This window comes from Primulina eburnea, chromosome 13, assembly GCF_022965805.1.
Source record: "Primulina eburnea isolate SZY01 chromosome 13, ASM2296580v1, whole genome shotgun sequence".
In the NCBI taxonomy this organism is placed as follows: domain Eukaryota; kingdom Viridiplantae; phylum Streptophyta; class Magnoliopsida; order Lamiales; family Gesneriaceae; genus Primulina; species Primulina eburnea.
The window spans coordinates 34206923-34223402 of record NC_133113.1 but is presented as its reverse complement, the minus strand read 5'-3'; the positions used below and the strand labels follow the sequence as shown (position 1 = coordinate 34223402).

Genomic DNA, 16480 nt, shown 5'->3' with positions numbered 1-16480 from the left:
GTCTCGTGAATCTTTATCTGTGATACATGTCAATACTACTGATATTCAAAATAAAAATTAATACTCTTAGCATAAAAAATAATATTTTTTCATAAATACATAAATAAAAAATCTTTCTCATAAAATACAACATGTTAGACCGTCTCACACAAATGCTATAAATAGACGGGTAATTATTATTTGATATGATAAATACTTGCCCCAAAAAATTAGTAATAAATATATCTTTAATGTTATATATATTTAATACATAAAAATATTATAGAGATAATGAATAACGATGATAATTAATAATTGTCACACCATTATATCACGACTTGCAACGACAACGATGAGAGACGCCTGAAATTCTTCAATTTACCGGCAAAATAAAACGAAATAAACATTTTAAAGAAATATCATTTTAGTGAGGATGACCATATTGCCCCACGAACACCACGTTCGGCAGATTGTGAGAAAATGTTTTCATTTTCAAGAAGTGAAAATAAATTATAAACCATTTGTAGTATGTACAGATTACATATTTATGACTTCTGCGTATTTTTTATATATTAGTATAATTCAAAATTTCTAATACCCCACAAAAAATGTAATTATTATAATATTTTAAAATTTAATAAAACATACTTAAAATTTTTAGAAACTAATCCAATATAAATATAATCGTGGAAAAGACGGCAGTTAAAAATAAAACCAACATATTCTCAACACATTTTTTCAAAATGCAATTAAAAATTATATTCTCCAAAATACCCGACATGCAATATCAAGTATTACCTTTCCTTCGAAAAATTACTGAAATTATCCCATATAAATTTCAATGCTTAAAACCCTACAAAAAAAACCTTCATAGCATAAGGGCTGAAACGCTAGTTATGTACCAAGTAAAAGACATTTAGTAGGATGATTTTTTCCGCTTTTCCAAAAATAATCTTCACTCTATTTTCTTTTAACAGTAAAATCTTTTTATTTCTCCTAGATAGTTCCAAATGAATCTTTAGTTTACCTACTATCCTACAAATACACCATGTAATCTGAAATCTAAAATGCTAGTTTAAATGAAAACCCTACTGTCTCAACATTTCGAGTTCTATTGTGCCTCGATTGTGGCACATACTTTGTTGGGATTCTTATGTATCCTATCGATTCTGAAACAAATATTGGAACGAATTGTAAATAAATATAATACACGTCTTTGAAACTTATGGGAATGTTGGTTTTTTTCCAGCGTTTGGCTGAACCAACATTATATGACACATAACACAACAAAATGTCCTGCACATACAATGCAGATGTTAGAAAACCATGCAAATGCAGCAAGCTGACAATTCTTTTGCCACTACATTCTAGAATTTTTCTCCTTGCGATTGAAAAATTCACTTTTCACTTTGTAACGGTCTTTTCCACCTTGTAGCAAGCTTTTCCTTGCCGATACAGACAAATGTAATGGAACTTTGACCCAAATTGGACTACATACCTCTCAATCAGACATTCATTTCTCCTCATGATTTTATGCACTTCAAGCAGCTTGAACCACCTGTGACACACAACTGCAGAGCCGTAAAATCCTCGTGTACCCTGTTTTAAGACTCTTGAGTGCATCTTTAATATCATCTAAGATTGATTCTGACGACAAACATTTCTGCACATCAGGGGACAACGCAATTTGACATGGAAGAATGTCCGTAGGATAGATTCCCCTGCAGTGTCACAAAACCAACTCAGTTTTTAACTCGAGGACAGTATAGGTAGTCATGTAAAATAAGTTCATCGGATATATTGCTAGACAAAATGTAACATTAAAGATAATGCAATGAATGCTTCTTTAATGATAGGTTTAGTGTCGGATTTCAGTCTCAAGCTCTGAGCAGTCACTTAAAATTGAATATGTAGCTCTGTGCGGCGGTACTTTATGAGTGTTAAAATGGATGCATGGGTACGCATCGATAGTCGAAATGAAAAAAAAATAGACAACATTGAAATTGATTGATGAAAAATGAAGGTTGTGAATTTAAGATGGTTTGAGAACGTTTCAATCTCAACCCATAAAAGCCTCTGTTGAGAGTAGTAGATAGAAATAGTAAAAACTTGTTGCACCTCAAATTCATACCCATTTATCAACGCAGGAACAAAGGATAGGAAGAAAGAAAACTGAAGTAGGATTGCATAAAAAGAAATTGGCCCAGAGGAAATCTGAAATCCTTTGTACAATGAGATACAATCTCTTTCTTTACCCCAAACAAAGCTAGTAACCACACTCTAGGAAACAAAATAACAGAATGCATAATAATTCTTTCCCTTCACATTTTTATTCACTTCCCTATTTCTAGACATTTCTAACGCTGTGACTCCAAGACCTGTTTATATCTAGGCCCAATAATAATTTGGTCCCAGACAATACCGTCCTCCCAAGAATAGCCTTGTCCTCAAGGCTATGAGTTCGAGATTTGCACAAGTTCTGCTCTTCCACCAACATATTCTATTCTTTCTCAATAGTAGGACCGCCGACGGTATAGCATACAAATTCCCAAGCCGTATACCTACTTTCTAGATTAACTTTCACAAGAATAAGAAATAAGGCCACCTGACCAAGATCAAGCATTTTACCCTTGTTCATAGCATCAAAATCCAACTAAACATTTTATATAATGAAATATGACTGCTGTTATTGCTTATACCATCAGCCACGAACCTTTGCAAGCAAGACATGTCAAGCTCCAGGATTACTTTCCTCTCGGCAATGAAACTATAGAAATAAAGCTTCAGAACAAGCTGTTCAACTGCATTCAAAATTTGCATGCACGTTCATTGTGAGGCATACAGGGATCATAATTCAACTTCATCCACCGAACAGAGTAAGAGGAAGAAAAATCAATTGTTGATGATTCATTCTTAATCATTTCAGGCATCAATCAAAACAACAGACTCAGGAAACTTCCGTCAAAGTCACAAAAACAAAACACAAAATTTATTTGACAAGTCAAAGCAAAAGGCTTATATTTCCATGTCAACTTCCATGTAGCATATTTCCTATCGCAAGCCAACAAATGTCACAAATAAAAGTTTAGAATCAATTACATTATAAGCCATATCTGAACAGATAGAATGCAAAAGGAAACATACCAGATGGTGAGCAAAAACTTGACTCCGTCAAATTCTGGAACTCGATTTGTGCTAGCTGTACCTCCTCAAACACATCCAGCAAGGTACCAATAAGTGAACTAGTCACCTGCTCAATTAGCAGCGCAAGAATGTAAATGAGATGAATTATGTCAGGGAAAACTTCAAGTCTCTGGGTGCTGATATGTTGCATGCATTCTCAACAATTAATGGAGGAATAAATTTCCAATATACTGATGGATAACCTAACTGAAAAATGACGAGGAAGACCAGGTTCAGAGGAATTCGGGTTGATATTTTAGAAAGTCTAGCACTTCAGGATCATATCAAGCACAACAATCTCTGTGAAGAATAATCATTCGGAGATCTATTTCGAAGATTAAGTTTAGGCCAATTTAAATTCAAATTCACACAATTAAACAGCATGAGTCAGGTTTTAAGTTACAATAACAATTATTGTATCTTTAAGGCAATATATCGGTAGCATAAACTTTGGATTTTGTTTCCCCTTCATAGTTATTTCATCTTGAGTTTCCATATGCAAAAATGGCATTATATGGTTTTTTTTCAAGATGTTAATATGCATAATGTCACTTACTTGTATTTCTCGAACCAGAGTTTTAGAACCAGCATATTTGCACTTGATCTCGGCATTAAACACAAATTCAACTGCCGTGTAAGCATCCATATTTGGAAAATTCTAAAAGCAGAAAGACATTCATGTTAAGGCACAGAAATACAAGTCAAAGAAAGTCCTGTTAAAGTAAAACCAGATTCACCTTCATCAAGTACGTATCATTGGCTTCAAATGAAAATGATGTGCTTGCTGTAGGACCAACAACTACATTTATACTGTAACATCAGATATAAAAATTTATGCCAAGAGTGTAAAAAAAAGCGAATAAAAGGCACATATGCAAAAAAGAATTCGTAGAAACCTCTGGACAACAAGTCCAAGGTAGTCGAGAACAATATTGTGCCGATAGTTCATGCTGTCCACACTATTGACCACCCACATCTGGAAAAAGAACAGACAAGATCTGTAAGCAACAGCAAGAAGCAGTAATTATTAGCACAATGTCTTTTTCTTTAATTTTCTTTCAAGATGAGGGATGTCAATCACATAATTGGCATAGTATTCTAAATGCCAGTTATCAAGTTCTTGCAAGAAAGTATACTCTATGTTAGGATTACAGTTTCCCAAACAATTATGTCTCTAAGACCCCAAAGTCACCATTGCACCCCACTACCATGTTAGAAGAAGAATATTGGCATGGGACAGTTGTAATTAAGATCAAATTGAATCTACTATTAACAGCAAAAGTTCACGGTGCAAGAGTGCCCACCTGCATATCTAGACGAGCGAACCTGCGATAAGCCCTTTTCATAAAATGTTCATTAACTAAAGCAATGGTGTCACCACATCGTGGTTCAGTTTTAATCTTGCAAAATGCACGGAAATTTCGGTTGAAGTTTGAAATTTTTCTCTCTGAAGCTTCTAAGACACTCCTCATTGCAGCCAATTTTTCGTGGCAAACCTGGTGCTAAACAAACCACAAGCATTAGTTAGAATATGAGCTACCAAAACTAATAGGTAGCTTAACATAACATGTGGTGTATAAACATAAAGCATAGTATAAAAGCAAGAGATCAGGAACATAAACAGACAGGCATATGGGTAACACCTTAAGAATGAAAACTCAGTACGTAGATTCTGAGTTTTCCTACATTTGCCGCAAGTGACGTGGAAACAACTCAGGTTTAAGCATGCGATACTGGGTAAAGCTATTGTCGATAGCGAATGGTTGTTATAAACACTGGCGATGTCTAGGACAACTGGAGAGGGTAAATTGTTTTGCTGCAAAGAACTATGTGTCTCGCAGTAAATACTTACTACTATGGATGTTAGAAACCAACTGAAAGACCGCACATGTAAAAACAGAAGAATGGCAAATGCTTTAATGAAACCAACAACAGTATTCACCCACTAGATTGGGTTAGAGAAGCGACATTCGACAGACAAATGCATATCAAATGAGAGTCATTACCTCATTCCCTTCATTCGGATATGCAAAAACTGACCGGTAACCAACGGCATGAATTCGGATATCAGAGGTGGATATCTCCATTGAACATGAGGAAATATCTGTTCTTATTAATTGTGACTCCTGAATTCTAGAACTTAACAGTTGTAACTTTTTCTGCATGCAAAATGCCAATTGATTAGCAGCAATTAATAAGGCATATAATAAACCGAGACAAATACAACCATACCAACAGTGTCTCCCTCTTTAAATGGTTCAGCTGTAATTTTGCCTTCTCTAGTACAATTTGCCATAACATTATATTTGTTTCAGTTATTCTGCATCAGCAATAATTTAACCACCACATATTTTCAGAGGTATATCAGAAAAGAGAAAAAGATTACTAAGCAGAAGAAACAAAACCTCCTTTTTTTCTAGCAACATAATTACAAAATAAAACTTACCTCTCAATCTGGAGGTCATGGATAGCAGACGTACTCTGAAGAAGAAAATAGAGGAATTCAGTGGGCTGCCGGTGAAGAATTATTGTCCAAATACACATGCATACACATATATAAAGAGGAAATATTTTGTAGTTACAATCATGTGTCGTTTTTTATATTTTTGGTATAAGACCTAGGCAGCGGCATCGGTGGAGAGCATCTCATATAACTTTGACTTTTGCAGGTGAACCAACAAATCTCCATGCACATCAAACTGCCATTTGACCAAAAAAAACGAAAGAAGAAAAGAAAAATGAGTTAACAACTAGGAAGAAGGTGTGATGGCAAATGGGCGAAAAATAAACCAATTAACTTCTATCCCAGCCCTCAAAAGTCTATATATTGAAGCATATGTCATTATTTCATAGCCGATACAGACAGAAGAAAGATTCCCCGGTTTTGATCAGTTGTATGAAAAGTGAAACAGAGAGGCCTACCATCTTGAAATTAAACTCATAATCTGGTCCAAAAATCAAATGTTTAGTATCCTTAGAGAATTTTGAAAATATCTGCAGTTAAAAATTCAGCTCATAAGAAGGAAAATATTACGCTGCCAAGACTACTTAAAAAGTTGTATAACAAAGAAATAACAATGTAGCGTACATACATTAGTCCAATGCCTCCTTTCTTGGCCTATCGTTGTTTCCATGTCAACATCGTTAGGACACTCCAGTGTTTCTAGATCATTGCTCTGGCCTCTCTGACTATTGAGGCTTATCTGCATTATAATCATTTCACTTTTATGATGTGTCTCCCGTGAAATTTTTTTAATGTCTATCGTGCTCGAAAAACTTTTCCAATCTAATGTTCACCAAAATGGATTTAGGATGCAATATGCTATACGGTGGTTTAAAGTTTCCTTTTAGACTTTTAATGGTTCTATTTAATAATAACATTGAATAATATTCACTATTCAGCCCGACGAATAAAAATACAATCCGAGTGATAGAAAAGGGCAGCAAGACAAATTTGACTGGTAGACGAGGTCCTCGGATTATGGTTTTTTGGAAGATTTGGATTTAATGAAAGGATTTAAAAACGATTTTCAAATTATTTCGATAAAGGGAATTTAAAATAATAACTAAAAAACAAGCTTAAAATGGTATTGAAGGAATTTAAAAATCTAAAGAATCCATAGTTATCTAAACAAATGCAAATGATTTAAAAAATGAAAATGTTTTGACCAAAACATTTCAAATCAATCAATGCAAACAAGTCTTAGGATTTTCTATATGGTGTAAAACAATCATGCCTCTACTCAAAAAAAAACAATGAAGCTTTATAGAATACACAATATTAGGCACAAATCAACCACTACGTCTGAATAAAATATGAAAACATCTGACCTTCTGCAAATTTACCTCATTTAAGTTCTCACTAGGCGATGAAGAACCAGTGCCACCTAAAATAGCTCTGAATTCTTCATCAGTAAGGTTATTTGTGAACCTGGAGGTGTTTGTGCTATTTTTTATACCTCTATCTAGAATCTTAGGATGCATGAATCGAGATTTGTTGCCTTTGCCAAGAATAGTGAAGTTATCAGTGCTCCCAAAATTCTCCTTGTTAGTAATGTCAATGTCTCTACCATCTGTTGCTTCCAGCACAGTCAATTGTTTGAAATGGTTGACTTCAGAAGTAGGCAAGTTTGACGATGCCTTCATTTCCAAGGCTTCGATATCTACACTACTAGTTTTTGTTGACAGGTTTGGATCAACAAGATTTTCCTCTGGAGCAACACCTTGATCTTTGTCAAAATCCATAAATTTTTTGAGCTGATTCTGAAGCATTAAATCTTTAGATTGATTAAATTGATGGCCTTGAGAAGCTAAAAACTTCTTATTCAAAATTTTTCCACGAGAAGAAACAACCTTGCTTGAAGACACAATTGCTTTGTCTTCTACGCTAGAAGCAATTTTGGCCAATAAAGACTCAGTTTTGGTCATTAATACATCTTCACTTGACTCTTTTGTAAACAAACCATGCACCGAATTGCTTCCAGCAGTTTGTCCAAATTTTAACACTGAAGAAAGCTTTCTGGCACTCAAGCTAGTTGTGGATTTCACATAGCTATATAGCCCAAATGTTCTTCCAAATGATTTTCACCACCAACATGTTTCAAAATCTCTACCGAGTCATTAACCAAGCGTGATGAATTTTTCAATTCTTTACTTTGACAAACATTTGTGAGTTTTTCTCGAGTCACAATATCTTTCATGAGACCATTTTTAAAAATATTGCAATTTTTGTAAGAAACACTATCAAGAGGGGATTTTACAAACTCCAACTCCAAGGTCTTGATCGTGGTATTATCCACTTTGGCACTGAAGGCAGAACAAAAGGAAGATTTCTCCATTGATACCAGCTTGGAGATGCTTCGTAGAATGGGAGTTTCGGTATCCTGATGTCCTATGCTTTCAATTTTCAGAAAGGAATCTGGTTTTTCTTGCAAATAACTCACCATTTCCAGATCTTTACATGGAGTACCAGCTGTAAGAAGCGTTTGCTGTTTGACAGGAGATTTAGACAGTGCCAATGGGGTTTCATACGCATTCTGTGGAAACCAAATGAGAACCAATAGAGGTAAATATACATAGCTCATCTTCATTAGAGTTCCAAGACCATCACAATGAGGAAAAACACAAAAAACATTTGCATGCTATATTAGCAGAATAATCCAATCAAACTACCCACAACTTTTGAAAGTATTCATAGATATAGAATCCTTTTACTGATACAAGAATCGATCAATGCAAAAAATTTATGGAACTTAAAATCTTATTTCGTGGGTATGACTCCAAGTTTTAGATGAAAAAATCAGAAATAGAGTTGAAAGTTTTGATAAAATATTAAGCCTCAGGTACATTCATTTTCTCAAGCAGATGAGATAATAGCTACAGTTCCAAAAAATTTCATAAAGTTCAAATATATTCAAAGTGCATATGAAATGATATATGAGAGGAAAACAAGGCCTTCTTAAACTGTAAGAGATATTTTTAGAACACTATTTAATACAAATGTCGATATGGTTTGAAGAAATGTGAAAAGGCAATGGATTGGCCACATATTAGCATACCAAAAGATATACAATGATAACCTTACACCAATTAATTTACCCGTCCCCAATTCTATATGCACAATGTACCACGTGAGAATAATCTTGATAACAAATATGATTTTCTTGGATGGATAAGTCATATGACATTCAAATAGGATATAAACCACTACTATACATCAATTTATAGGATAAAGAGAATGTCAAATCTCTCAAACTTATCTCAAGTGTAAACCTCCAAGATAAAGAAAGAGATAAAGCATGAAACATAGTTGAACAATAAAGCGATGCAAGAAACAAGAAAAGTGAACATTTGCAGCCAGAAAAGTTGTTGAACACGGGAGAATATATTCGAGAGAAACATAGGTTAACCGGTGCCATGGGAAAAAAATCATTACTTTACTCAATTGATATGGTGATGAATATGGTCTATACTCAGATAAGCAATGAGCCGTAACATCAAATGCATTGGGCGAGAGGTTTTTAGGAAAAAAGTTTCCAAGAATGCCATCCGGCTCATCCAATTTGCTGCTAACCTCAGCTACATCCCCATTTGGCTTATCATGAGAATAGGTCACACCTTGCTCTTTCCTTGCATAATTGCTCAAGCTCACAGTGTTATCCCCACAACTGAGTGATAATAAAGACTCATTTTCCGCACTTCTAGGTGATTTTGAAGTGGTTACATCATCAGGTGCAGTTACAGAAAGTAAAATTTTCTTACTTTCTGCCAGAAGTGCGTCCAATCCTGGTGATAGTTTCTCATAGTAATGACGGTTAAGATTTTCTACTACTAGGCTCATATCATTGGAATTGTGACTACCGCTTAATTTTGATACCGGTGAAGAAGATTCATTCCTTAGCTTTTTTAATGAAGAGAATACAATGGAGCTTCCTAAATTTGCATCCATAGTCGTTTTATCCTCAAAATGCAATTGGCCTACCTGTCGGGGTTTTTAATTCTCCTCCTGACTTTGACCTAACAAGGCTACGGAAATGCATGGAAGAAGCAGTTGAATCCATTGTAACATCATGAATATCATCTGAAGCAGCAGAATCAGACAACCGTCCAGGCTTTATAAAACTCGCAGATACAGGGCCAAAGAAATCTTCTGCTACAATCAAAGGAAATAACATAAGCTATTTATTTTTTGAGAAGTGGTGAACAATGATGAAAGTTGGAAAAAAGGGGTGAATACTGGTAATGACTATATAGTCATAATGCTAGCTCGTGCAACCATGCATATAACAAAACTAACATCTTATAGCCTTAAATATTTTTACACATGCCGCACTGCTACAGAAAAATTTGTATTGTAACGTGATTCATGATGCAGTATGCAATATCTTTAGAGATAACACTAGACAGGAAAAAGAAAGTAAATCCTAACAAATATCCTCGTTCTTTTGTCAATTTGGTTTATTTATGGAGATTTCCTATTATCACAGTCAATATATGCTGAAAAGTATGTAAGTTTTTGCTTCACTTTGACAACCTTGCTTGTGTTCCCAACAAAACCTTGATGCCTTGATGCATGTTTGGCATTTCAACATCTAAAACTTTTACCAATTCAAATATGGGAAACTAACTGCAAAATCTGTGCATGCCTAGTAAAAACAAGAAGATATACATCAAAATATCAGTGTAACATGTTTTCTACCAATGAAGCAGCATAGACTAAGGCCAAGTACATAATGAGCAAGAAATCCTTAATATGATATTTATACATTGTTCTACTTGCACATCATCGTTAGACAGTAACCGCCAAGATCAGGGTACAATGACTAAAAAGCCCAACTAATGACACAAACCGAAGTCTTCCAAGGGTACAGGAGTGACAAGTGCACCAACATTTGGAAAGGTAAAAGTGATTTCTTCAGCTAAAGAAAGCATCCTTTCTCAACTCTGATGCAAATACAAAATTAGAAAGTAAATTCAAACAGACTCAACTTTAAAACTGTCTGTTTTCTAGCGTATGGTAAATTTTTTGTCTGATTATAACCATTAGGAATGAGGAAATGACCATTAATAAATGGCTCCCGTCCTATGTGCAGCTGGCTAAATCATCTAACAAAATACGTGCAAGTAGCCTAATTGTAGACTAGAATTCCACGTCCTTGTCAAGATGGAAGTTGAAACTTGCCATCATTGGAAGAGGCAGAACCAATGGTGCTCCCTCCAGGCGAAGGTGACCCCAACGGTCGCAAAAATGATATTGGCATTGCCATTTCTTCAGCATCAATATACTCGCCATCAATTTCCTTAGACTGCTCGAATTCCAGTCCAAAATCCAGTTCATTAGCCAAAAACCTGTCTATTTTCGCAGCTTTAGCCAGAGGAGTTTCGTTATCTTCTTCATCTCGATCGAATAAGTGAACGGAAGTCATCTCTGCGAAACTGACTCTCCGTGCCCTCTTCTTCTGCAGAGCCATTGTGGTGGTGCTTCCGCCAGAATTATCCGTCGTGGCGATGTGGCGGTATCCCTCGGCGGTAGCTGCTTCTTTGGAGTCCATCCACTGTGATCGATTCGTTGGGTTTCGATTTTTGAGCTAGGGTTTTATTCGCATTTTGAAAACCCAAGCGGGTGGAGGGAAAAACAAATTTTGATTGCGAAGAAATTTCCAATTGGCCCCTTGATAATTCATTTGTCGACCAAATTTACTTAAAATTTCTATTTCATCTATAACATTTATTAACGTCCAAAACATATTCAAATCATCTAATTATGTGTACCGTATTATTTTTTACATTTTATTTTTACCCCATCATTTCAATTTTAAATTAATAACTTTCGTTTTAATTTTGTTAAAATACTTCATTATATATTTTTACGAAAAACACATGTTGTATATGCTACGATATGCTAGTTTATATTATTTATCTTTATTAGAAGTCTCGAAACACATATACTATATGTGCAAATGTTTACTTGATATTCAGAATTTTAAGTTTGAGGACGTTTTGATAAAAATAAAATTTTGTTGAACTACAAATTTTCTGTTTTAAAATAATAAAAAAAAACCCATTTTTTGTAGATATTTTTTGAAATCGTAAACAAAATTTAACCAACACAAAAATACAAGGATATTTTTGAATTTTTTTCCAGAATATCTCCCAATTCCCATACACATTCATTTCTTTTATCTTGAAAATTTTGGTTTATGTTGAAATTATTGCATTTACCATATCAAGATTTCATTTTTCTGCTACACAAGTTTAGATAAATTATAGAATATATCAATAAATTGTCAATAAGATAGAAAGGTGGAGTTTAGAAGAGCTTCAGAATTTTGTGTGCAAAGCCAACACAAATGGTATCAATAACAACATCAGAGATTGATATATTACGTATCTTTGATCATTCCTTGTAGAATCCAAAGGTTATTTCATATAATTTTACTGCTAATGAATCCCCGATCAAGACAGCGATTCCAACTTATGGGGACTAGAGTAGAACTGAACGATTCCAATTCTTGAGGATTTACTGTAAACCTACGTACTCTGAGATATCGTAAGTGTGAATAGCCAGAATATCTTCTAAAACTTGACATCTTCGAATCATTACTAATTAATTTATGACTGCATTATTCAATCTGGTTATGTACGTAGAGCATTTTTATTGAACTGAAACTAGGCGAACTTGAACTTTTATGTTTCATTCAAAATGGGGTTTAAGGTGTCTGATTTACTTAGAGTTCATTTTGATTGTGGAACCTAAATCTAAATGCGATCTAATTCATGAACATTTTCTCGGGGATTTCATCACTTACGCATACTTCAGATTTTTTGTGCCTTTGAGAACGGACCCTCGTTACGGCATATGCTTAAGTTTTTCCGTTTGACTCTTTGTTGCGTCGTGTGGTCTGTGGATGCCTCGTAGATGTTCAGATGTGCATCGGTTGAATTTTGTCAGACGATCGATATGTAGTTGATTACACATCCCCATATGTAACTCACATCACTTGACCATATGTAAAGATAAATTGGTGTCATTTACAGATACTTCAAATGCAGCGTAGACTATGGTTGTCATTTAATAAGTACACGGAAACTTCGATACTGCCCCACTGCTGATCCATGGCAACAAATTACCCTTGCATTGGGGTTCCAGCAATGCGCCGCTGCAGGCAAATTTTGCTCGAGTACTGAAAACAATATGTTGGCATATTGTTGTAATTCCTCTTTAATTAACTTGTGAATGACATTTATATATATGGGTCAAGATTTAAGCCTTTATGAGTGGTCCATGCATGTTTATGAAGCACGCCTAGCTAGCACTCGTCTATGACCCCTGCCGTAGGATGTTTCTTGCTTGCACATCAACTCACCATTTTTCCTTCCTTGCCCTAGGATGAAAATGGGCTTGCTTTTCTAGTTTTACTTGGACTTTTTAAAAAATAGATTCTTTCGAAAACAAGGGTGAATAGTTTAGATGTAGATGACCTAATTTGAAAATTATTTTATTACTGTTTTGAAAAAAACGAAAGTAGGTTTATTGTTTTAATATAGTAAGTAGTGAAATGCTTCTTTTGATAGGATAATGTTTTTATTCAATTTATAAAAAATAATTAAAAAAATTATTACGTTTTATAATAGATATAAATCAAATTGATCCGTCGTATAAATATAGACTCGTAATACCGATCCTTTCTTAGTGAAGCACTTTTGGTATCGAGTCTTGAAATCAACACTCGTCGTCTAAGTAGAGCACATATAAAAAAAATTGTCATACTTTCTTCAAATAAAAAAAAGGGTGATATTGATTATCCAAACAAAATAGAGAAAAAAAAAACTGCAAAGTAAAACAAAATTTATAATAAGTGCATCGTTATTCCTGAAAACCCAATCTTATGTGATCCATCACGACTTTTATTATTGCTCTACAATATTAACCAGAAAAAATATGGTTATAAAATCACTATTTTCAAAATTTTTGAAAAGTAACATCAATAAGATCAGATTCACTGCATGCAATTGTCAGAGGGGATAAAGGTATTCAATCCGAAGGCGGCCCTGATCAATACTCATTCGTCAATGGCATTAAGTGATGGCTCCCATGAATTCTCAAATCGGTCCCTCCTGATCCTTTTCTCTCTCACACCCTTTTCCTTCATATGAATATTCCCCTTCTTTTGATCATAAGGAACCAGATTCCCGGTCCTACTTGAACCTGATTCCTTCTTCTTGTTTTCGACGTCAAGAAACCTGACATGACGATCTTTGGCCTTGTCTTTCGTCCCGGATTTCGCTTTAATACTGGATTTACTTACACTGTAAGAATAACTATCATCATCGGATGATTTCTTGATCCGACGTCTGAGTTTCTTCACCGTCTGCGTTGGGACGACATAATATCTCTGGCCCGGGACGAGGATCTCGTCGGGGCCGACGATGGAGTCCCACGGCCGACGGAATATCTCTGGCCGGGCAAGAATGAACTTAGGGTACTTGTCCATGATCCTTGCTGCAGGAACAGCCATGTAGTAGCGTTCCGCCTGCCCTCCTACATGGATGATCTTCAAGGCCCGTGATCTCTTCTCTGCATGGCCAGAAGGTTTTTCGGGGGCCCGTGCATGGGAAGAGATCTTATGGAAGGATATATTTTGGAGTATTTTGTTGCCTAATATTTTGTTCAGCATTTTGAGTAATTCGTTTTTGAAATGGGATTGAATGATTTCAAGCTTAGACAATTATAAGAGAGGATTAGGTTATAACATTACGATCGATGATTCCAATATATTTTGGGGGAATATGTTTATTTATTAATGCCATTATACTCTTATGATTCAACGAATGGCGGCAATTATGATTACAAAGCTGGCCTGGATTTTTTCGATGATACTGAAGAAATGATAATTAATTGTGCGTCTCCCTCTTTTTTAATCCTAACTTTTGTCTCATTATATTCTTTTAGTGAATGAAAAATATAATAAATTTCATCATAATGTGAGCACATATTTTACTGCTATTAGATATAGTTATATCAATCAAAATGCAAATAAATTAACTAGACATTGAAGCCACAATTTTTCAAAAAAAAAAAAACACATTTAATTTTCGAGTACTTTTAAAAAATATAAAAGTTGGTATACAAAATTTGAGTATGTTTTTTATGAGACGGTCTTACGAGTTTTTATTTATGAAACGGGTCAACCATACATATTTTCACAAGAAAAAGTAATAATATTAGCATAAAAAGTAATATTTTTTTGTGGATGACCGAAATAAGATATTCGACCCACGAAATTGATCCGCGAGACCGTCTCACAAGAGTTTGTGTTCCAAATTTGAATAGATCTCTTATGAGACGGTCTCACGAATCTTTATCTATGAGACGAGTCAACTCTATCGATATTCACAATAAAAAGTAATACACTCATTATAAAAATTAATATTTTTTTATAGATGACCCCAAATAAAATATTCGACTCACAAAATTTATCCATCGAATTCACTCACATATTTCATCTTATAATTTACATCGAATTCTCTTGTGAACGATATCCGTTGAAAACAACAAAAAAAAACTAGATTTTGGAGGATCTTATTTATGGTTGATGAGATGCTAGCATAAGGGTAGTACCCTCACACCACATCTAAGGGTTTAATTATGATTTGGACATGTGGGGTCTATATAAATTTATGGACCCCACATATCCAAATCAATTTTGGGCTCTTAGATCTAATATTAGGATACTACCCTTATGCTAGCATGAAATAATCCCCTATTTACTACTGGCATTGGTGTAGCAGTAATACGTACTTTGTTGTACAATCAATAAATTATCATGTCAGGCTTTATTTATAATTCTCTCTCTCTCATTTTAGTACATCCATTATTTTAAATTTCATGTCATAAACTTATAGATTAATCTATTGTTAAATTTTGGATTTTTCAAAAAATAAATATTATTTGGTTTCAAAAAAAAATATTATTTCACATAAAAATATTTATAATCCCAAAAACTTCAAATAAATAATTAACATAAGGTACACGTATACAATCGACGGATCACATTCTGGAAGTTTGGGCGAGTCTATAAAATCATATCACTCCACGTGTTATGACTCATCCGCTATTCGTCATTTCTAGGCGAGCTTCAGCCAAACGAGGTGGGGACATATTCTCTTTTGCTACGATTTAACACGTACCCAATTAAAATAGTGATAAAATTAATATATACCATAGGGTTGTGTGCCAACCATTTCACACCCTTCTTTACCAATCTAAAATTTTTTGAGATAATAAAAATTTATTCGATTTATACTTTTTTTTAATAAAATTTAATTAATTTTCAGACAAAAAGTGTATTTCGGAATAAAACTTTTTTTTTTAAGTTGTATGAATTATAAGAAGTTTCCCACATATACAAAAATATAGATATAAAATATGATTCTCTAATTGTCAACCTCGTGTAAAAAAAAAAAAACAAAGACATCTTCCATAAAATTAATGGATGATGGAGATCCTTTGATGCGGTATAAGCATAATACGTGTGATGCGTATTTTTTTATATCATAAATTTTTTCGTGAGAATGTGCAGTCATTTAATTTTGTGAGATGAATATCTTGTTTATATTATTTGTAAAAAAAATTATTCGTTTATGATAATTATGAGTATAATTAAACCATCTCAAAGATAATTATTTATGAAACCGTCTCATATAATACCTAATATTTTCATACATTATTCCACTAGAGAAACTCCAATTTTAGACCGTTGTGTTTTTAAGAGCAGATATAAAATCGTCTATCAAAGGTAGACATGTGTGTGTTTTT

General features: G+C 34.1%; 1 protein-coding gene across 4 annotated transcripts; it reads right to left on the bottom strand.

Moving 5' to 3' along the window:
* Positions 1–1016: 1016 nt before the first annotated feature.
* LOC140809990 (uncharacterized) lies at positions 1017–12857 on the bottom strand. Of its 4 annotated transcripts, XM_073167777.1 has the most exons (13): positions 6085–6137; positions 5781–5861; positions 5609–5643; positions 5395–5482; positions 5169–5321; positions 4467–4664; positions 4059–4138; positions 3900–3972; positions 3719–3820; positions 3124–3229; positions 2693–2780; positions 1478–1700; positions 1017–1275 (listed from the first exon to the last, which is right to left on the bottom strand). In XM_073167777.1, exons 4-12 carry the CDS (start codon positions 5461–5463, stop codon positions 1520–1522), a joined length of 1050 nt encoding a protein of 349 aa, XP_073023878.1. In that variant the 5' UTR covers positions 5464–5482; positions 5609–5643; positions 5781–5861; positions 6085–6137; the 3' UTR covers positions 1017–1275; positions 1478–1519. The 4 variants fall into 4 exon arrangements, with proteins under 4 accessions (XP_073023878.1, XP_073023877.1, XP_073023879.1 ...); XM_073167776.1 differs by having other exon boundaries at positions 1017–1700; XM_073167778.1 differs by lacking the exons at positions 5395–5482; positions 5609–5643; positions 5781–5861; positions 6085–6137 and adding an exon at positions 4806–4978 and having other exon boundaries at positions 1017–1700; positions 5169–5282.
* Between the last annotated feature and the right edge of the window lie 3623 nt (positions 12858–16480).